The sequence below is a fragment of the Ursus arctos genome, unplaced genomic scaffold (genome assembly GCF_023065955.2).
Source record: "Ursus arctos isolate Adak ecotype North America unplaced genomic scaffold, UrsArc2.0 scaffold_9, whole genome shotgun sequence".
NCBI lineage: Eukaryota > Metazoa > Chordata > Mammalia > Carnivora > Ursidae > Ursus > Ursus arctos.
The window spans coordinates 42,204,196-42,227,052 of NW_026623111.1; the positions used below are offsets into that span (position 1 = coordinate 42,204,196).

A 22,857-nucleotide genomic window follows, 5' to 3' on the forward strand; every position below is an offset into this window, starting at 1 on the left:
ATATAAAATAAAAAAGGTTTATATATTAAGAATCCAACCAAGGAAGTCGGAAAATCTCAGAAAATCAAGATAAGTGGCAAAAAAAAAAAAATCAAAATAAAGATAGAAAGACTGAAAATAGAAAATGGTGCAATGAAAAGTGAATATATAATAGGATCAACAATGAGAAAAGCTGATTCTTAGAGAAGATTAATGAAATTGATAAACACTTATAAACATTTACCAAGACTGATCAAAAAACAAAAAGTGAAAAAGCACAAAAAACCAATACTAGCAATGTAAAAGGGGAACTCTTGACAGGTGATATGAACATTTTAAATGAGGGTCCTCTCTATTGTATTTTGCTCAGCTTTTTTTTTTCTACTTTATTATTATTATTTTTAAAGATTTTATTTATTTATTTGACAGAGAGAGACAGCCAGAGAGAGAGGGAAAACAAGCAGGGGGAGTGGGAGAGGAAGAAGCAGGCTCCCAGCAGGGGAGCCTGATGTGGGGCTCGATCCCAGAACGCCAGGATCATGCCCTGAGCTGAAGGCAGACGCTTAACGCGAGCCACCCAGGTGCCCCCCTTTTTTTTTCTACTTTAAGGTGGAAGCTTAGATCACTGACTATGAACTCTTATTTTCTAATATGACCACTGACGGCTATATATTTCCCCTTTACAAAAAATTCTTTAGCTGCACCATACAAATTTCGGTATGCTGTACCTTTATTATCATTCAATTTAAAATATTTCTAACTCTTTTGTAATTTTTTACTGCCATTGTAATTATTTGGAAGGATGCTGCTTAATTTTCAAATAATTTGAACTCTTCTAGATATCTTATTAATAATTTATAATTTAATTCTCTTTGGTTAGAGTACATACTTTGTTAAATTTTGATTTTTTGAAACATATTGACTTGTTTTATAACCCAGTATATAATGTATCTTCATGAATGCTTGAAAAAAGTGTGCATTCTGCCACTGATGGGATTTCTCTAAAAATCAAAGGACACTTGACAGATTTGTTCAAATCTTCTATTTTGTTAGCAATTTTTATATCTAGCTGTTCTATCAATTACTAAGAGGAGAGGTGTTAAAATCTCAAATTATGACTGCAGATTTGTCTATTTATCCCTTGAATTTTGTCAGATTTTGCTTTATGTATTAGAAGTATAATTATTATGCAAATACACAGCTATATTTGTTATATCTTCCAGAAGAATTTCTCCTTCTATCATTATAAAATCTTCCTCTTTATTTCTAGTAGTAATCCTCTTTAACTTTATGTCTTCTCTTAAAATTTGAACGATTTTGTCCATTATTTCTTTCAATTTTTTCTGCCCTCTGTCTTTCTTCACCTTGTAGGATTCCAGTTACACGTATGTTAACCCATTTAAAAATGTCTCCTCCGTTCTTTCAATCTCTATTCACACGTGCATCCTTAATGCCCATCACCCAGTTACCCCATATCCCCCACCCACCTCCCCTCCAACAACCCTCAGTTTACATACAAGTTTTTTTGCAGACTGTATTTGTTATGGATTTTTTTGTGGATAGTGAGGGCTCCTCAAAGCTCACAGTTACTTATAACTCAAAAGCAGAATTTCCTTTTCCCTTTTGTGGCTTATCCACCCATTTATGTTCAACTGTATCTACAAGTTTTAGACATATCTCATAAATAGCATATAGTTAGGGTTTTTTGTTTTTAATCCAATCTAAAAGTCTCTAACTAGAGCATAGAGTCCATTTAAATTGTAGGTAAATACGGATATATTGGGTTTAGATCTACCATTTTATTTTGTGCTTCTCTGTTGGTCCTTTCCGTTTTATGTTTATAATACATCAATTCCATTTACCCTTTTCCAACTTATATGTTACTATCTTAGTTTGGGTGCTATAACAAATTACTGTTGACTGGGTGGCTGATAAACAACAGAAATTTATTTCTCACAGTTCTAAAGGCTGTAAATCTGAGATCATGGTGCCAACTCGGTTGGGTCCTGGTGAAAGCCCTCCTCTGGGTTGCAGATGGCTGCCTTCTCCTTGCAGCATTTCATGGCTGAAAGATAGCAAGCTAGCTCTCTGGCCTCTTCTTATGTGGGCAGTAATTCCATTCATGAGGGCCCACCCTCATGACCTGATTACCTCCCAAAGACTTCACCTCCAAATGCCATCACATTGGGGATCATATTGCAACATGAATTTTGGGGGAGGGGGAACAAACATTCAGACCATAAGTTACTCTTATGTAACTCATTTTAGTTCCATATTTTTTCTTTTCTTTTAAAAAAATATTTTTTATTTTTATTAACATATAATGTATTATTTGTTTCAGGGGTACAAGTCTGTGATTCATCAGTCTTACACAATTCACAGCACTCACCAGAGAACACACCCTCCCCAATGTCAATCACCCAGCCACCCCATCCCTCCCACCCCACTCCACTCCAGCAAACCTCAGTTTGTTTCCTGAGATTGAGTCTCTTATGGTTTGTTCATATTTTTTCTTAATAATACATTATCATTTTTAGTATTGCTGTTATTTTAGCCAACATTTCCTTAGATTTACTCATATTACTTACCACTTTTTTCTTTATTCCTTGTTGAATCTCAGACCATCTGTCTGGAAATACTCTTTCAGCCCAAAGTATGACCTTGAGAATTCCCCTTAGTCAGGACTTGCCAGAGCATTATTTTCTCAAATATCTTAAGCATGTTTTTATTTTGGTCTCTTTATAAAAATAATTTTTCTTTGCTTGGCCATAAAACAGAATGAAATCTTGCCATTTGCAACAACATGGAAGGACCTAGAGGCTATAAGACTAAGTGAAATGCCGGAGAGATAAATACCATATTATCTCATTCCTATGTGGAGTTTAAGACACAAAACAAATGAACAAAGAAAAAAGAGACAAACAAACAAACAAAACCAGACTCTTAAATACAGAAAACAAACTGGTGGTTGCCAGAGGGGTGGGGGGTGAGGGGATGCGTGAAATAGTTAAAGGGGATTAAGAGTACCCTTATCTTCATGAGCACTGAAAAAATATATAGAACTTTTGAATCATATTGTATACCAGAAACTAATATAACACTGTATATTTATTATACTTCAATAAAAAACAATGAAATAGAATAGAATCTAACAAATCTGGAAGCCTAAAAAAATAATTTTTCTGAGTATAGTTTTTTTAAGATAGTCACTTTTTAGATCCACTGTTGAGAAATCAGTTGTCAGTCTCTTAAACTTTTGAAGATCATCTGTCTCTTCTTTGCCTGCATTTGAGATTTTCTTTGTAGTTCTCTGCATTTCGCATAATGTATTTAGCTGTGTATGTAGGGCCCACGGGCAGGCTGCCTCAAGATGGGCCACTTTGGCACACTGGGTATTTTAAAGTTACTTGAGAGACAGCCTTATGCAAGGACGCTCAGACTGTCTTCTGTCCCTCTGAAAGCAGGAAAGAAATCTTCCATGTGAAAAGTACCATCCCTGCACCATGAGGTAAAGACACATCCTTATCATCAGAGATGGGAAATTAAGAGCCCAGAAGCCTGTATTAATAACCGTTTTTCCTTTTTACTAATTTACTACCACAGCCCAAATTCTGTTTAGAATTCCTTACTAACAGAAGCTCCCAAAGTTAAGTTTTCTTTGATTTGTCAATTCCTCACACATTTATTGTCTCTATCTAAAAAGTATAAAACTGTCTGCCTCCGTCATTTCTTTAAATCTCAGTAGCATCACTGGGTCTCCATGTGCACATAATAAAACTTTGGTTTTTTTCTCTTGTTCATATATCTCATGCAAATTTAATTTAGTCCAGCTGGAAGACCTTGAGGGTAGAAGAGAATTTTTCCTTCCCTTCACATATTTCTTTCATTTATCATGTGTGGAATCACTGGGCTTTTAGAAATTGTAGAATAGTATCTTTTAAAAGTTCTAGAAAATTCACCTCTACAAATGAAATCCAATTTGAAATGCCAGATTTTTCCTTATTTATTAATTTTTGTCTTTCCATATTTCTATAGTGACCTGATAAACCTATCCACCAATATTTTTTTACTTTTTTTATTGCACATTTTCACTTCAAGAGGTTTCATTTAGCTCTTTACCAAAAAAAAATATATATTTTTTTGAAGATTTTATTTATTTGACAGAGAGAGACAGTGAGAGAAGGAACACAAGCAGGGGGAGTGGGAGAGGGAGAAGTAGGCTTCCCACTGAGCAGGGAGCCCCACGCAGGGCCCGATCCCAGGATTCTGGAATCATGACCTGAGCCGAAGGCAGATGCTTAACGACTGAGCCACCCAGGTGCCCCTCTTTACCAAAATTTTTTACTGTGGCAAATGTAAATAAAAAAAAAAATAGTACCTTAACCAGTTTTTAAAGGTACAGTTTAGTGGCATTAAGTACATTCACACTGTGGTACAACCATCACCATTATTCATCTTCACAATGTCTCATCATCCCAAACTGAAATTCTGTACCTACTAGTTAATAACTGCCCATTCTTGAGCTGTACCCCTAGACTTGGTAACCACTCTTTTACTTTCTGTCTCTATGAATTTGACTGTTCTAGCTACCTCATATGAGTGGAATCATACGATATTTGTCCTCTTGTGACTGGTGTATTTCACTTGGCATGCTTTCAAATATCACACATGTGGAAACGTGTATCAGAATCTCCTTCCCCTATAAGGCTGAATAGTATTCCATTTTAAGTATATACCACAATTTGTTTATCCACTCATTCACTGATGGACATTTGGGTTGTTTCCACCTTTCAGCTAATGTGAATAATGCTGCCATAAATATCAATGTACAAATATGTTTGAGTCTTGCTTTCAAATCTTTTGACTGTATACCTCAAAGTGGAATTGCTGGATCATATGTTAATTCTATGTGTAACTTTTCGAGGAATGTTTTCCACAGCAGTTGCGCTATTTTACATTCTCACCAGCAATGCACAAGGGTTTCAATTTCTCCACATCCTCATCAACATTTGTCATTTTCTGGGGCGCCTGGGTGGCACAGCGGTTGGGCGTCTGCCTTCGGCTCAGGGCGTGATCCCGGCGTTATGGGATCGAGCCCATCAGGCTCTTCTGCTATGAGCCTGCTTCTTCCTCTCCCACTCCCCCTGCTTGTGTTCCCTCTCTCACTGGCTGTCTCTATCTCTGTCGAATAAATAAATAAAATCTTTAAAAAAATTTTTTTTGTCATTTTCTGTTTTGATCGTTATCCTGTGAGTGTGGTCTCTCATTGTGGTTTGATTTTATTTTTTTTTAAAGATTTATTTATTTATTTGAGAGACAGAGACAGAGAGCACAAGCCAGAGGGGCAGAGGGAAAAGAAGAGAGAATCCTTTTTTTTTTTTTTTTTTTAAGATTTTTTTTATTTATTTGACAGAGATAGAGACAGCCAGCGAGAGAAGGAACACAAGCAGGGGGAGTGGGAGAGGAAGAAGCAGGCTCATACCAGAAGAGCCTGATGTGGGGCTCGATCCCAGATCGCCGGGATCACGCCCTGAGCCGAAGGCAGAAGCTTAACCGCTGTGCCACCCAGGCACCCCAGAAGAGAGAATCCTAGGCAGACTCTGCGCTGAGCATGGAGCTTGATATGGGGCTTAATCTCATGACTTTGAGATCATGACCTTAGCTGAAACTAAGATTCAGATGCTTAACTTACTATGCCACCCAGGTGCCCCTATTTATTTTTATTTTTTAATTTTTATGTATATATTTTTTTTACATAAGCTCTATACCCAATGTGGGGCTTGAACTCATAACCCCGAGATCAGGAGTCATGTGTTCTACCAACTGAGCTAGCTCGGTACTGCTGTGATTTGGATTTATACTTCTCTACCAATTAATCGTATTGAGCATCTTTTTATGTGCTTATTGGCCATTTGTATATCTTCTTTGAAGAGATATATATTCAAGTTCTTTGCCCATCTTTAAACACCTTTTATTAATTTTTTTTATTAAGACAATTGTTTCAGAGCTGTTTTAGGTTTACAACAAAATTGAGAGAAGGGTAAAGAGATTTCCCATATACCCTGGTCCCCACATATGCATAGCCTCTCCCATTATCAACATCCTCCACCAGAGTGGCACCTTTGTTTAAAGCAAATTCCTCATTTAAACCTAAAATAAGGGGTCCCTGGGTGGTTTAGTCTGCCTTTGGCTCGGGTCCTGATCTCAGGGTCCTGGGATCAAGCCCCAAGTCGGGCTCCCTGCTCAGCAGGAAGTTTACTTGCTCCTCTCCCTCTGTCACTCCCCCTGCTTGCACTCTCTCTCTTGCTCTCATGCTCTCAAATAAATAAAATCTTAAATAAACAGATAAATAAAATGGTGGTTCAACATTTTAAAAAAAGCCAAAATAAAACAGCAACAAAATTTTTTTATTAAAACTTTATTTTTTAAGCAGTTTTAGGTTCACAGCAAAACTGAGTGGAAGATACAGTGATTTCCAATATACTTTCTGCCCCACACATGCACAGCTTCCACCATTACCAACATCCTCCATCGGAATGACACATTTGTTACAGGTGGTGAACCTACATCAGCACACCATAATCACCCGAGGTCTAGAGTGTATATTGTTGGTTCCCTCTTGGTGTATATTCTACGAGTTTGGGAAAGTGCATGATGACACGTATTCATCATTATGGTATCATACAGTGTACTTTCCCTGTGCTAAAAATCCTCTGTGCTCTGCCTGTTCATCCCTTCCCCCCTTTCAACCTGTGATCTTTTGAATGTATCCATAGTTTTCCAAAATGGTATATAGTTGGGATCATACAGTTTGTGGTCTTCTCAGATTGCCTTCTTTCACTTAGTAATATGCATTTAAGTTTCCTCTATGTCTTTTCAGGGCTTGATAACTCATTTCTTTTTAAGCACTAAATAACGTTCTATTTTCTGGATATACCACATTTGTTTATCCATTCACCTACTGAAAGACATCTTGGTTGCTTCCAGGTTTTGGCAATGATGCATAAAGCTACTATTAACACCCATGTGCAGGTTTTCAGCTCTTTTGGGTAAATACTAAGGAATGTGATTGCTGGAATGAATGGTAAGAGTATGTATAATATTATAAGAAACTGTCTTCCAAAGGCTGCATTACTTTGCATTCCCACCAGCCATAAACAAGAGTCCCTGTTGCTCCACATCTTTGCCAGCATTTGGTGGTGTCAGAGCTCCAGCTTTTGGCCATTCTGAGAGGTGTGTCGTGGTCTCTTATTGTTTTAATTTACATTTCCCTGATGACATAGACGTGGAGAATCCTTTCCTATGCTTATTATTAACTGATTTGTCTTTCTGATATTGAATTTTAAGAGTTCTTTATATATTCTGGATATTAAAATCTTTTATCAAATATATAATTTACAAATATATTCTCCCATTCTGTGGTCTTTTTCCTCAATTGATAGAGCAATGTCCTTTGATGCATAAAAGTTTTAAATTTTGATGAAGTCCAATTTATCTATTTTTTCTTTGTTTGCCTTTGTTTTTGGTGTCATATCCAAGAAATCACTGCCAGTCCAATATCACAGCGATTTCCCTCTATGTTTTCTTCTAAGTGTTCTATAGTTTTTGTTTTTACATCTAGGTCTTTGATCCTTTTTCAGTTTATTTTTGTTTATAATGTGAGTTAGAAGCCCAACTTCATTCGTTTGCATGTGGATATCCAGTTTTCCCAACACCATTTGTCAAAAGACTGTCCTTTCACTTGAATGGTCTTAGCATGCTTGTTGCAAATCATTTGACCAGTGAGGGTTTCTGTCTGGGCTCTCTAATTTATTCCATTGGTCTAGATGTCTATCTTTCTGTCAGTACCACATGGTTTTGATTACCGCTGCTTTGCAGTATATTTTGAAATCAGAAATTGGGTCCTCCAATTTGTTCACTGTTTAAAAGACTGTTTCAGCTATTTTGGGTCTCCTAAGATTTCATATGAAGCTTAAGATGGGTTTTTCTATTTTTACAAAAACTGTCATTGGGATTTTGGTAGGGATTACACTGAATCTGTAGACTGTTTTGGGAAGTACTGACACATTAACAATTAAAGTCTTCCGATCCATGAACATGGGTTGTTTTCTACTTATTTATGTCTTCTTTAATTTCTTTCAGCAGTGTTTTGTAACACTTTCTTTCAGTGTACAAGTCTTTTATCTTCTTGGATTTTATTCCTAAGTATTTTATTTTTTATTCTATTTTTTTTAAAGATGTACTTATTTATTTGTCAGAGAGAAAGAGAGAGCACACAAACAGGGGGAGAAGCAGAGGGAGAGGAAGAGGCAGGCTCCCTGCTAAGCAAGGAGCCTGATGTGGGGGACTCGATCCCAGGATCCTGGGATCATGACCTGAGCCAAAGGCAGACACCTAACCGACTGAGCCACCCAGGTATCCCTAATCCTAAATATTTTATTCTTTTTGATGCAAATGTATAAGGAATTGCTTTCTTAATTTTCTTTTGGATTATTCATTGTAGTGTATAGATATGTCTTCATCAAATTTTTAAGCTCACTACTCCCTGCAGATAATTTCAACTAGTCTTTTACTTTTTTAAACTAATAAACATAATTTATAACCTGTTTCTGATTATTCTAACAAAAGTCTTCTGTTGGTTCATGTTCATGGTGCCTTGTTTCCTTGTGTGCTTGGTTAGTTTTGATTATTTTGTTTGTTGTCCTTGAGAACTTACCTGAGGGAATTCTTTGAGGCCTAAGATAAAGATATCTCCCTACACAGAGGAATTTTTTTTTTAAACATTTATTTGACAGAGAGAGAGACAGCCAGCGAGAGAGGGAACACAAGCAGGGGGAGTGGGAGCAGAAGAAGCAGGCTCCCAGAGGAGGAGCCTGATGTGGGGCTCGATCCCAGGCCTCTGGGATCACGCCCTGAGCCGAAGGCAGATGGTTAACAACTGAGCCACCCAGGCGCCCCTACACAGAGGAATTTTTTATTTCTTCCAGGCATTTATGGGCACTAAGTATATAACTAATATGTATCAAATTCATAATTTGAGGCTTGCTAGACCACCCAGACAACATGCCTTAGGTTAAAATCTATGTGAGAGCTGCCTTGGGCCACAAATTCTTGGGGACAGGTATTACTCCTTTTCTTTTTCTCCCCTGTTCCACTAAGCATCAAGACAACCTTCCCTGAGTTCCCCTAGACATGAGTTTATCTCTTGTTCCTACTCCCATTAGTCTTCCATCCTTTGGTGGACCTTACTGCTTTGGTTCCTTCTCACCCTGTGATTATACCCAGGATGGAAACACAGACTGCTAATGCCTCCAGGGTAAAAGCGGTTTTGGAATTGTGGAAATCCATTTACCTAGCTTTCCAATTTGCCTTCAGTTCTGGTCTCATAGTTTCTTACCATCATGTCATCCCTTTGACGCTTTTAAGGAACTATGTTTTACATGTTAGCCAACATTTTTACTTGTATGCAGCAGGGGAGTAGCTCACTATCATCAGAAATTCCAGCACGACCTTTTTAAAAACTCCCTCTGCCTTTGACATCCCCTACCGTCTTCTCTTTTTTCCTTCATAAACTTCCTGAAACAATTGTCTACATAAGCTGTAACCATTCTCACCTCCCATTAACTCTTAAACCCACTCCAAAGTTTGCTTCCAATACTTTCAAAAGTGCTCTAGCTAATGTCACCTACGAGCTCCATGCTGTTCATTTCAATGGATATTCATCGTTTGATCTCTTAAGCAGAACTGGAGAGACTCTCATTCCTTTCTTGTTAAAATGGTCTTCCTTGATATTCATGATACCACATTCCCATGGTATCCATAACTGATCTAGGAGTTCACTACAATGGAATTTAACAGTAAATGCTCTCTAGTCTATTCTTGCCTTCACTTTTAGAAATTATCTATGAAATTATATCTGATAGAAATAGGTACAAGGGGCGCCTGGGTAGCGCAGTCGTTAAGCGTCTGCCTTCGGCTCAGGGCGTGATCCCGGCGTACTGGGATCGAGTCCCACATCGGGCTCCTCCGCTGGGAGCCTGCTTCTTCCTCCCCCACTCCCCCTGCTGTATTCCCTCTCTCGCTGGCTGTCTCTCTGTCACAGAAATAAATAAAATCTTAAAAAAAAAAAATAGGTATAATCTATTTGTTGAAATATTATGGCTTTTATCATATCACAAATAGTTACATCTGTCTCCCTCTTATTCCCCCATAGTAAACTCTTTTAGAATAAGTCCATAACTAAACATAAACACTGAATAACTGGCTATTGAATAAATCAATGAATAAATGAAAAAAGGTTAATGTGCTGTTAACTTCACTCTCAATTATTTGTTGGCCTACTTCTTGAAGAGCAGGTGTAAGTCCAGAGAAATCTGCAATGTTTTTACAGATTGGATAAAATGTACTTGCTAGGAATCTATTCACACAAAAGGGCTATCCATTAAAAATTATACATAACTTATGTTCAAAATATCCTAGTAAATTATACAGTATATGCAAATAAAAAAATACGTAAAACAAGAAAAATCACACTGGTTTTAATTTGGGGGAGCAGGTGTGAAGAAGCTGTTTCAGAAAGTCAGGAAGTGAGAATTTTACTCTGATAAAAGAAGAGACAAAGGCACAGGCTTCTGGTTAATAAGGAAGCTTTAGACAGAGGAGCCTCCTTCTGAGGAATAAATAGAAGTCTAATAGCTTTTGCGATCAGGTAGGAGAAACTCCAGGACAGCTGGTTTCTCTCAAAACAATGCAACTACCAGGTTTCCGTTCTGATCTTTTTTAAGATAGGGGAGCAGAATACTAAAATGGAATTACACTTGGGCTGAAGTTGCTGGTCTATTTCTCAAGTCAGAAATAGTGCAGCAGTAGCTCCAAGGACTCAGGCGTGACACACAATCCTCCACAACCCCGAATGCTTCCTCCCAGAGACAAACCGAAGTTTTGAGTGTTGAAAAATGGTGCTCTTCTGGAGCCAATTCGGACTTCCCTCAAACTTCGCCAGAGACGCACACAAAACACAGCTGGTACCAGAACAAACGTTAGAACCCACCCGTGGTAGGCCGCCCTCCACCTTGGTGCTCACTGTAGGCCCAGCCGGAATCCCCTGGGTGCCCACCTGCATGGTGTTCCCCTTCGCCCCTCGCGTGCCGACCTCGTCCTGCCCCTGGCGAGGGACTCCTGGTTCACACCGAAGTCTCCTTCCGGGCGGAGGCCAGCCAGGCCTAGCGCTTTCCACCGCCCAAGGGGAGGGGGAGGGGAGAACAACGGCCTCCTACGCTTGTGCGCAGGGTGCGGCTCTGTTGCCAGGCAACGTGGAGGCGTGGCCTGGGGGTTGCTGTGGGTACAGATGCACCAGGTCTGCCGCTTGTATCCTAAGTGGTGCCTCACCTGTTGACAGTCTAGAACTGGTGCTCGCATTCTTCCCACCCTTCTTTCCACTACCACCAAATCAGCAAGTGGTTTCTGAGCCTCTGGCACCCTTCAACCCCGAGTCCTGTCTTCATGGAGAAATAACAAAATTTTGGGGAGACAACCCTCCAGAGGAGGGTTTCTTAACCCGAGCCCATAGCCTATATTTGGATGGATTTTAGGGGATCCCTAGCCCACAACCCCCAATGGTACATAATTTTGTGTATGTGTACATTTGTTGATTGGAGGAGGGGGAGGGATTGGTGGTTTAGGACCAGAGCTTTCATCAGCTTCTCAAATGGCTCTCCAGCCCCATCTTAAAAACCCACTGCCCTATAAGACAGGAGCTCTGGCTTTAGGTAGGAAACCTAGACAGTCGGGTTCCTTGGTGGTTACGTTAAGGAAAGGATGTTTACTGGGAGCTGCCAGGAACATGAGGAAAACATTTGATATTATCACCAAATAAGGTTATATACATGGTCACAGAGATACACTGATAGGATTTGGAAAAGAAGAAAAGATGTTTTTAGTGACACAATTTTAATTTCTGATGTTGCAGGTGAAATGACTTATTTTGAGATAAATTGAACACTACCAGTTGGTAGAAAAAGCTAATCCCCTGATATGTTTGTAGCAATCAGACATCTCTTCTACGGTAGACAAATCAGAACTTGCTTCTTGGACTGTTTGGATGGATCACGGACAAATTCTCCAACTAGTGTAGTTTCAGTTGCTAGTCACATTCTAAGATAGTTAGCTACTGGACACTATGGTATTTATAAGAGCTGGTGATTTTGTCACTGATGAAATCCAAATAGGATGAACTAAAATATAGCTCATTAAATCTCAACTCTCTTCGGAGTGACTTTAATAAAAATAAAAAAAAGAGCACGTGTGTCAGTACACACTGAACAACACAGGGGTTAGAAGGACCCCCACACAGTCAAATCCCCCAAACTTAACTGCTAATACCCTACTGTTGACCAGAAGCCTTACTAATAACATAGTCATTGAGCACATATTTTGTATGTTATATGTATTCTATGCTGTTTTCTTACGATAAAGTAAGCTAGACAGAAGAAAATGTTATTAACAAAATAATAAGAGGAAACAGTGGTGCCTGGGTTGCTCAGTCAGTTGAGCGTTCCTTTGACTCTTGATTTCAGCTCAGGTCATGGTCTTGGGTTCCTGGGATGAGCCCAGCAAAGGGCTCAGCTGGGAGTCTGCTTCTCCCTCTGCCCCTCTCCCTCCTTGTGTGTGTGCTCTCTCTCTCTCAAATAAATAAAATCTTTTTAAAAAAAATAAGAGGAAATACATTTAAAGTACTGTACTGTATTTTTTGAAAAAAGTCTATGTACACGTGGCTCTTGCGGTTTAAACCCGTGTTGTTCAAGGGTCGACAGTACTGTCAGAAGCTGCAGGGATCTAAGGAACCGCATTATTTAGAGCTTTATTACATAAGAACAAACATTTTAAGATGCTTTTAAAATTGTCAACAAATTAAACATTTATAATCTCAACCAACTTTTATTGAGAATGTTTACAACCCAGGGATTCTCAAACATGGTAAGTTTAGCAAGAATTGTTTCTGAGAAGAAAACAAAATGTCAACATTTTGCATTCCCTGGGGCCGCTTCTGTGGAGAATAGTTGGTATCCTGTATAAAAAGAAAAATTATATTAGAGTCAAGTATAAGTAAGTATGTGAAGGTGTATATGTAATGTTAGTATATAGACATTTCTATAAATATTTCTTCATATATGATAAAATCGACATCAGAGAGATTTCTCAGCTCTTCTTCAGTCTGTATATTTTTAGCTATTAATATCTCTCTGATAGAACACTTCTATATGTTTGAATTTTCCAAAATTTTATAGTATTTAACTATATAAAAGTGGTTTCCTAAAGTTCATTGATGTCAATAAGATATATGAATAAAATATTTCAAAAGTTGCAGTTACTCCTCATGTATTTATTTCCTTTTGTTTTGCAATTAAATCACCCTATTTTATGTCTAACCATTTTCTAAATAAATATAAGTCCTCAGAAGAGAAAAACAAAGAAAAAATCATTATTGAACTGTTTTGCTATTGACAAAATAAAATGAAATCTTTTAGTCCGTGTAAGCCCTAATCTTGAAAAAAATCCAAATAAATCTATTTTCCTCAGAGACAAGTTTTTACGACATTAACCAAATCACAGATTAAATTCCATTTCACATTTGTGAGCACTCTACTGCTTAGTTTGGGGTTACAAGTACAGACATTTTTTTCCACTTAGTATCAAACTATTTTTTGTTCACATTTTATAAATGTCTCTACATTTGTAATATTATAAAAGATAGCTCCTTTTCCATTATCCTTTTGTTCTTAGTTCCTTAAAAAAAGAAAAAAATTCAGAATATATTTGCTCGTATTTCTGATGTGAACAGGCCTTTGCTGAAACAGGAATTAATGCCAAATATAGTCTGAAAATTTAAGTTCCTAATTATGTCCCATGAGCACATTAATTTCTTTCTTCACTTTTTCAATATATTTGTCTTTTTTCTTTCTTTCTTATCTAACTGAGTTGGCTAATGTATAAGAACTACATTAAATAAAAGGTGACGGAGTATTCTTGTTTTGTTCCTGACATTAGCAGAAATTCTCCAAAGTGTTTTACTATCAAGACTGCTACTGACTTTGAGACCATTATATAAATAATGTTAATAAAGATTCATCTCTTTCTATAAGATGTTCTTTTAAAACATCCGACACGGATGTGGAGTTTTGAGATGATCAAGTAATTTTTCTTCTAATAATGAAAATATTTTAATAGACCTAATGTTGAACCACCCTGAGTTGTTGGAACAAAGTTCACTTCTGTGGAGTTATATAATTTTAAAAATATACTGCTGAATACAATTTACTAATATTTCTTTACATTTTACATTGATATGTATAAATAGGATTGACTTAGAGTTTCTTTTTTTATACTACTTTTATAAGGTTTTGGTATTAGTATTTGCTGACTTTATAAAAAGTATTTTGAGATTTTCTTCTATCTCTGAGCTATAAAAATTCAAAATCTATTGGTCTAGTACTTTTGAGGGGGGAGTTTCTAGATAATGTTTTCAATTTTTTTCCCATGGCCATTAGTCTGTTCAGAGGTTCTTTTTTCTTTCTTCTGACACCAATTTTGGTAGTACCTACTTTACCAGACAATCCTCCATTTTATTCAGGTTTTCAAGCTGATAGGCACAGAGATTTGCAAAGTACTGACTTATGATTTCCATTTCTTCTATATCTGTTTTAATTTCCTTACTTTCATTTGTATGTTTGTATATTTATGGTTTCTCTTTTTTTTTTTTCCTCGATTAGGGTAGGCTGATTAGGTTAGTTCATTTTATTTTTTGCAAATACTTGGATTTTGCTTTACCAATTCTTCTGTTTTACTATTTTACAATTTATTAATTTCATTTTTCATTTTATAATTTCCTCCCTTTTGCTCTCCTGAGGTTCACCTTGTTGTTCTTTTTTAACTTTTTGAACTAAATCCTTAATTCACTCATTCTTTCTGGCTTGATAGCATTTAAGGCCTTGATTTTCCACTGAATATGGCTTTGGCAGAGGCCCATAAGTTTTAACATGCAGTGTTTTTATTATCTCTTTATTTTCTAGATATTGTATAATTTTTGGTATTATCTTCATTAGTTAGAAATAGTGCATTTTGGGTGCCTGGGTGGCTCAGTCGTTAAGTGTCTGCCTTTGGCTCAGGTCATGATCCCAGGCCCTAGGATCAAGCCCCGCATCAGGCTCCATGCTCAGGGGGAAGCCTGCTTCTCCCTCTCCCACTCCGCCTGCTTGTGTTCCCTCTCTCGCTGTATCTCCTCTGTCAAATAAATAAAATCTTTAAAAAAGAAAAGAAATAGTGCATTTTGATTTTTGTTTCTATAAGAAAATACTAAGAATTTTAACATTCTTAAGCTAACTATGTATTTAAGTGTTGAGATAGTGATATGAAAAAATATTTGCAAAAATATGTTAAGCATAGAATCTGCATTTAAGATTACATGAAGTTAATAAAACGTACTTTTATTTGTGTGGTATAAATTTATCAATCTGCATTTGGGTTTAATTTCAAAATTCACAGACTAATAAGTTACTAGGATTAACGTATTTATTAACTATGTAGGGCCACCCATATATCTACTCTATCTCCAGGCTTGATGTGGAAACTCTGTGGGTCCCAAAGTAAAAGTCACACTCTCATTTCTTTCCACATTTTCTTAGTTCTCTAGAAGTGGTAAATCACAGCTTTTATAAAGAATCTTTGAATACAGGTCACTTGGAAGACAGAAATGCATTCAATCTGTGAGTTCCGGCCCATTATTGTGGACGTTAACACAATAATTATTACCAGAATAAGAACACAATCCCTGATATATCACTTGCACAATAAATGATAAAGTAAATGTCTACAAAACCAATGAGGACTATTGTGGCATAGTCTGAGGAACACACGACATGGGCAAAGAAAATCTGGCCCTAAAATGCTGACATTTTCCCTCATATAAAGCCCCCACTGCCCCATAATGGTGAGTAGATACAGAATATTAATGTACACATGCAATCAAGTAATAGAAATATACTGTGCATAGTTTAATTTGTGAATATCTGAAAATGACAGAAATTTTCAAACTGGGTTGAATTGGGAAATACATACTATTTTAAATGTAACCTTCTGACCTTCTTCCATTGCGTGGCTAGAAAATAATAAATAAGAAATAAATCAGTGTAACTAAGGAGTGAAGTTAACTTTCGTACAAAGCAACCTAACGATTTTGGTGGGAGTTCTTCTTTCTCCTTTTACCTAGTTTTGCTCTTCTTTCCATCCATTCTCCAATTTGTTGTTAGAATTAGTTTCCAAAATTTAAATCTTACTGTATGGCTCTTTTTAGCCTAACAATAAAGTTGAAATTCCTTAGTTAACTATTTCACGGGCTAATTCCTGTTGATTCTTCAAATTCAGCCCTTAAAGCCTTCTCTGTACCTCCTCCACTCTCTGGCTTGGTTAAATGCCTTTCTTTTAGAAACCACAGCGCCTGGATTGAAGGTGCATTTAACAGAGAATTTTGTATTTGTTTATTTGTCAGTTTTCTGTATTAGGCTGTAGACTCTTAGAGCATAAGAATGGAATTCTATCTATCCGTATGCTTCTAGTCTTTGCAACATTGCCCAGCACCCAGGAGAAATTTTTAAAAGTTGCTAAACGAATGAATAAAAAATCTCTGGTAATGTAGTCAGGATACAAACATTATAGAAAGTAAAGCTGCTTAGAAAGAAACTCATAGGGGCGCTTGGCTGGCTCAGATGGTTAAGCATCCGCCTCCCGCTCAGGTCATGATCTCCAGGTCCCGGGATTGAGTCCCACCCTGGGGCTCCTAGCTCAGTGGGGAGTCTGCTTCTGCCTCTCCCCCTGCTTGTGCACTCTCTAGATCTCTCTCTTTCTCTCAAATGAATAAATAAAATCTTAAAAAAAAGAATCAAACTCATATTTTGTACACAATTTGGACATACAAAATACGAAATGCAATTACAAAGTTTTGTCTACTTACAGCCTCTAGAATAGTTGATTCTTTTACTTTTAAAAACTTATGAAAATAGTCATAACTCTTCCAGTCTCCTGAATCAAATATTTAGTAAATGATTCTTCGGAACTTAAGGAGTAATGCATCTTGAAGACATTTGTTTCCTGCACATGAAATTTTATAGAACTAAACTGTTTAATAGGTGAATGTCACTTGGGGTATTTACAAACATGAGGAGTGGATTAGAGAAAAGATCAGAGACACCATAATATTAAAACAATACGGTGGGGGAAGAAGTGAATCTCAGACTATAACACCTGATGTCAAATATCTATAAACAAACTTAAAAACTTAATGTAAATACATGCACAGTGAGGGTATTTTTCAATTTTAATGTTGAGTGATTTTTTAAAATATGGTATTTGCATACCCGGAACAAAAACTGTCTTCGAACTTGGCTTGCAATAGGACTTTGGAATTCTTCCTGGAAGAGAAAATGAGGGCATTACAAATCAACAGGAAAAATAAGTGCAAATTCTTAGTGAAGCTCCAAGTTATTTTTAACTACCATAATGAAACTCAAGGACTTGAGTACATCATTCCTATCAATAAATAATCCTTTTCACCTAGCAATATCACCAGAATGTTGTATTTTAAAATAATTCCCTAGGAGCAGCTGGCTGACTCAGGCGGTGGAGTGTGCAACTCTTGATCGCGGGTCATGAGTTTGAGCCCCATGTTGGGGGTAGAGCCCACTTAAAAAATTTTTTTATAATAAAATAATTTCCTTATCAACATAACAGCTTCTAGGAAGTTTGTCAGTTGTGTGTATATTCATCAGTAAGCAGAATGAGAAATGACAGTTCATAGATAACTACCTGTACTTAAAAATCTCCTCTCAGCATTTTGTTACAATGAAATAGTTTCCTTAAAATACATATTGTATGTGCTAACACAGAAACAGGAAAGAATATAAAATAGGATCATGTCAGAGCTAAAATATACTGTATTTCTATAGGAACTGAAATTGAAATTGAGGGACAACTTTGGTAAACTATATTTACTCAAGGAGACTTGAGTAGATTTTCCAAATATAATCATATTCACAGAAATGATCATGAAAAAAATACCAAATAAGAACAAACTAATTTTTCATAATGGGTATATTTTGAAGTTCTTCTTTTCTTAAAACATTTCATTTTAAACAATGGAAAAGAGGGGTGCCTGGGTGACTCAGTCCTTAAGCATCTGCCTTCAGCTCAGGGCGTGATCCCGGCATTCTGGGATCGAGCCCCACATCAGGCTCCTCCACTGGGAGCCTGCTTCTTCCTCTCCCACTCCCCCTGCTTGTGTTCCCTCTCTCGCTGCTGTCTCTCTCTCTGTCAAATATAAAATCTTTTTAAAAAAATAAACAATGGAAAAGATTTAATGTTTTATGGTTTCCATAAAATAGGTTCTTATGGTTTCCTATTTTCAACAACTACTTCTTATAGTAAGTATGAGGATGGCAATCACCATGGAATTTGGCATGAAGGCCTTTTGAAATTATTCCATAATGTAAGTATAATCAAATTTTTAAATTCTAAGAAATGGCTCTGGCATCTATTAAAATTCTGAAATCCCATATTAATTTGGGGTGCCTGGTTGGCTCAGTCGAAAGAGCATATGACTTATCTCAGGGTCATGAGTTCGAGCCTCACATTGGGTGTAGAAATTACCTAAATAAATAAACTTAAAAAAAAACTTTGAAATCCTTGCTTTACAAGAAATGTATCTTAAATTCTCAATATTTTGTACCTAATTCTCATCCTGACTATAAACTCCCCAAATTACTTAATATTTTTAAATGTACACATAAAAACTATATATTTATATGCTTATATAAGAAAAGTTATGTATGTTATATTAAACAGAAAAAAAGGCAGGGAAAAATGTAACATAAATAGTGTCAAATTTTAAAACTTTCAAGCCCAAACAGACAGGTCTTTTTAGTCTTATTCGTGGTGAAAGAATTTGGGAAGTAGAGATAAAAAAGATGTGGGGATGGAAGTGAAGATGTCTAGCAAAGAACATTTAAGAACAGTATTTGAAAGCACTAAGATCTGAAAACTCATTTTCTTTAGGAACCCAAAACATTTCACCCTCAAAAATCTGTTTTAAAAATTAGGTGACTTAGGCCCAGCAAAGCTAACACTCTACTGTAATTTTTTTTCTGTTCATGTCTTACATTCTTTTCTTTCATCGGTTCCTTTGAAACTTGGCTTGTTGCAAAATACTTTTAGGAGTTATTTGTCCAACAGGATAGACTGCTAAGTCAGAGGTTACATATTCAGCTAGTTTTCTGGAAATATAGGCTCACTCAAGGTGGAACATTCAGACAAAGTACCAAACTGGCCACAACATGAGTGTTTAGCTCTGGTAAACAATGACACTGAAGTGATAGAGTAAACTAATAATTTATTGGTGTGTTTTAAGAAAGTGCATCTTTAAATTGAAATCTTACACTATTCATCAGTCAAGCAAAGTCTTCGGAAAGTAAAAGTTAATTCAAAAAAGCATATATTACTTCTAGGAAGTTTGTTGACAACAAATTCGATTTCCTTTTTTCATACTGGAAATCCTAAAATTTTGAGAGGCTATTAAGGTCCCTCTTACATTTCTTATTCGAGTTGGCAGCAGATATTGTCTTCCCTGATGGAAGCTTAGTTTAAGAATGTGAAGAATTTAGGAAGGAAATAGTGACCATAAAAATGAATTTTGAGGAATTTATTTGCCTAAACTGTATGCATTTTTAAAAAGTATTTGAAGACCGTTTGTTCGTAGTATTTTGAGAATAAAATTAACATGGTACTTAAATTAAGGGAAAATCTAACAATAAAATAATAGAAGTATGTGGGGTGCCTGGCTGGCTCAGTCGGTGGGGTGTGCAACTCTTGATCTCAGGGTTGTAAGTTGGAGCCCCATGTTAGGTTGTAGATATTACTTAAGATCTTTTAAAGAAACAATAGTAGTATCCAAGATTAGACAATAAAAAGACAGCATAGTGAAAAAAAAATATTTGCCTAGACTAGAAGTCAGAAAACTCTGCTGTAATCTCTAATCTCACTTACTAGTATGATTTGGGGAAACACCTTTATTCTGAGCTGTTTCTCTTTTAGTAAACTGGGGGATAGCAATACTTGTGTTAGTACTAACAGAATTGCCAAAAGAATAAACAGAGATAATATAAGACTTAAAACTATAATGAATTACGACAACGTAAGGCATTACTTAAAAATAATACTTAGAAACTTTCATCAATGAAAGAGTTAAACATTCTTTTTAAATGACAATTAAAACTCCACAATCTCTACTTAAAAACGTATTAAAACTCAGTTGTATTCCTCTTAAACACAGATTCTGGATTGGGGCCATAATTCTGTTTCATAGTGAAAAGCCCAAAATGCCTGTGTTTAGTTTCTGATATATTTACCTCACAAGCCTTACTCTTCCTAACATTTTAATACTTGGGTAGAAAGTTTACCATCCTAGCCAACAGCCAACCTGTCCACCGAGGGGCGGTAAAATTGTCCTTCATCTTTTCTCCTGTTCCTACCTAAGGACTAGGCAGGTTGCTGTGTCCTTTCCTTAAACCAAGAATAGGTTTCCTCACTGGGAGGGTCACGGGCCTTGGACGGGAATGTAACCCCAGCCTCCCTCATTGCCCTCAGCTTGAATGCAAGGGGAAGTCCTATGGTGCCGGGGAACCATTCTCTTCTTCCTGAGTGAAAACACTTCTGCAAACAGATGCTCTTCCAGAGGGTGTTTATGTCGGGCTTATCCTGAAAAAGAGTGTCTTACAAATCACCACAACTGGGAATTAACGGCCCCACGAAGAGTGGCAAAGCAAGCATGCAGTTTGTGTTACATACGTCCAGTCTGAATCTCTTCATTCTTCTCTCATGCAGTTGAGGCACAAGCTGCAGTAAGGGATGCACGACAGACGACTGAGAGACACGAACACACACACGTGATGAGCACAGAAGCTTCTCGGCATTGGGCATAAAGACGGTTTCCTATCTGTTTGGTTTTGGTTTTGGTTTTACCCACCCTACTTGCTCCAGACAAAAAAGAACAAGAAAGATGTTACGTAATGTAGCCCTTTGAGAGCACTTCAAAGAACGTGGAGACTAAGCCAAGAGATTGAATAAAATGTGGTGGCTCAATGCTAGGATCCTTGTCATTACGCTGAAGAAACACTTTTCTAGGGCCTCAGCTCCATCACGAGTTGCCAGCAAATAAGTCATCCGCCCGCGTCTCTGAGAGGCAAAAAGCTGTCTGCTCCCAGACTTACGCAAAATGGTTTGGACAGATGAAACCAACTCTGTGAGAATCAGTTTCCCACTATGAAGATGTCTGTCTGGAAAATTATTCTGGACACACGTCTGGGAATCTCCTTCACAAAATATATATTATATTTAAAACTGAACATACGGGACAAGACAACAGGGGACACAAAAAGTGACAGACGTGTCATTGATCGTGAACCAATGTGACTAAGATACATTTTCTCAAAATGTAAAGGTGTCAAGTGGAAGAAAATGAAAGTACATTTGAGACGTGTGGCTACCTGATACAGTTTCATTTCAAAGGCATGGCTTGAATTGAACCTTCTCACAAATATTAAATTCATTTATTGAATGGATTGCTTTAAGCCCTATGTAATGGTTATTTGTTAACTAATTCAACCTAACATTCAACTCCTCATACATAAGAATATTCAATATGACAAACATTTAAAACTGAGTTTATATTATAGTTAACTTTTCACAGGTACACACATGTTTAAAATACACTATGCTCCTCATTCCCTAAGTTGGTCCATGGGAGTGAGTCACAAGCATAGAGGGAACATTATAGTCGAATAATTACTAAGCATTCCAGATTGAAACACCAGAATAGCACTTTAAAAATCCATTCATATAAAGAGAAAAACTACCATGAAAACCACACAATTTAGGAGTGAACTGAATTCACGTTACTGGTATCTGGCTAATCTTAGTAAATTCTCACATTAAAAGCCTAATTACAAATACAGAGAGCTGAGGAACAGAAGTGGATAGTTCTAGTTATATTTAATGACATTTTTGGCAATCATTTTTAAAAAACTAATTCTTAAAATGACTTTGGTTAAATCTGTTTTTTTTCTTGTACTAATCGATATCTAAAACAATATGTTTTACTCATTTGTGCTTTTTTTTTTTTTTGTCATCTAGAATGTAAATTTCATACCAGGAGGGATTTCTTTTTTAATTTTATATTTTATTTACTGCTATATTTCTAGTACCTAGACTTGTGCTTAGCACATAATAGATACTCAGTAAATAACTGTTGAATGAACGAATAAGTAAACTTAATGTACATGTAGTTATTAAGATATAAAATAAATTAAATGTGTAATAAAAATTGAATTCCATTTGTTTATCCACATATAAACTTTTAAAGGAAAAAACATGAATTCTGATCTAGCTCTAGTAGAGAAACTGCAAAAACAGATTTTAAAAAAAATACCAGTGGTAACTAATAAGAAGTAATTCTACAACTTACCACAACATTTGAATTGCCCAACTTCCGTGTCTTCGAATAATGAAATAAGAACTGTTAAAAAAAAAAAAAGTAGTGAGATTTACTATAGATGGTTACCGGTTTCTTTTATTATTTTTTAGCACATGTATTTATGGAAATCACCTTACCCTTTTGGCATTATCTTTTTCATCTGTTTCCTGTTGAAAAAAGAGAAATAAATATCATATTATATATAACATATTATACAATTATAATATATAATATATAAAATACTATATTATGCTATTGTAGAATATTTTATAATCCTATACTGTAATATATGTAGTATAAAGTTT

At 36.5% G+C, this 22,857-nt stretch overlaps 1 protein-coding gene across 1 annotated transcript in view; it reads right to left on the reverse strand.

Annotated features, from left to right (window-relative positions):
* Positions 1–12,895: 12,895 nt before the first annotated feature.
* The window catches only part of NMU (neuromedin U), a 28,889-nt gene continuing 18,927 nt past the window's right edge, over positions 12,896–22,857 (reverse strand). Inside the window, exons 5-10 of the mRNA XM_026508929.4 lie at positions 22,690–22,719; positions 22,544–22,594; positions 20,869–20,943; positions 17,388–17,441; positions 16,093–16,132; positions 12,896–13,045 (exon numbers count right to left, since the gene is read on the reverse strand). Of these exons, the coding sequence (XP_026364714.2) occupies positions 16,097–16,132; positions 17,388–17,441; positions 20,869–20,943; positions 22,544–22,594; positions 22,690–22,719 (246 nt within the window). The 3' untranslated portion in view covers positions 12,896–13,045; positions 16,093–16,096. The remainder of the gene's footprint in view (positions 13,046–16,092; positions 16,133–17,387; positions 17,442–20,868; positions 20,944–22,543; positions 22,595–22,689; positions 22,720–22,857) is intronic.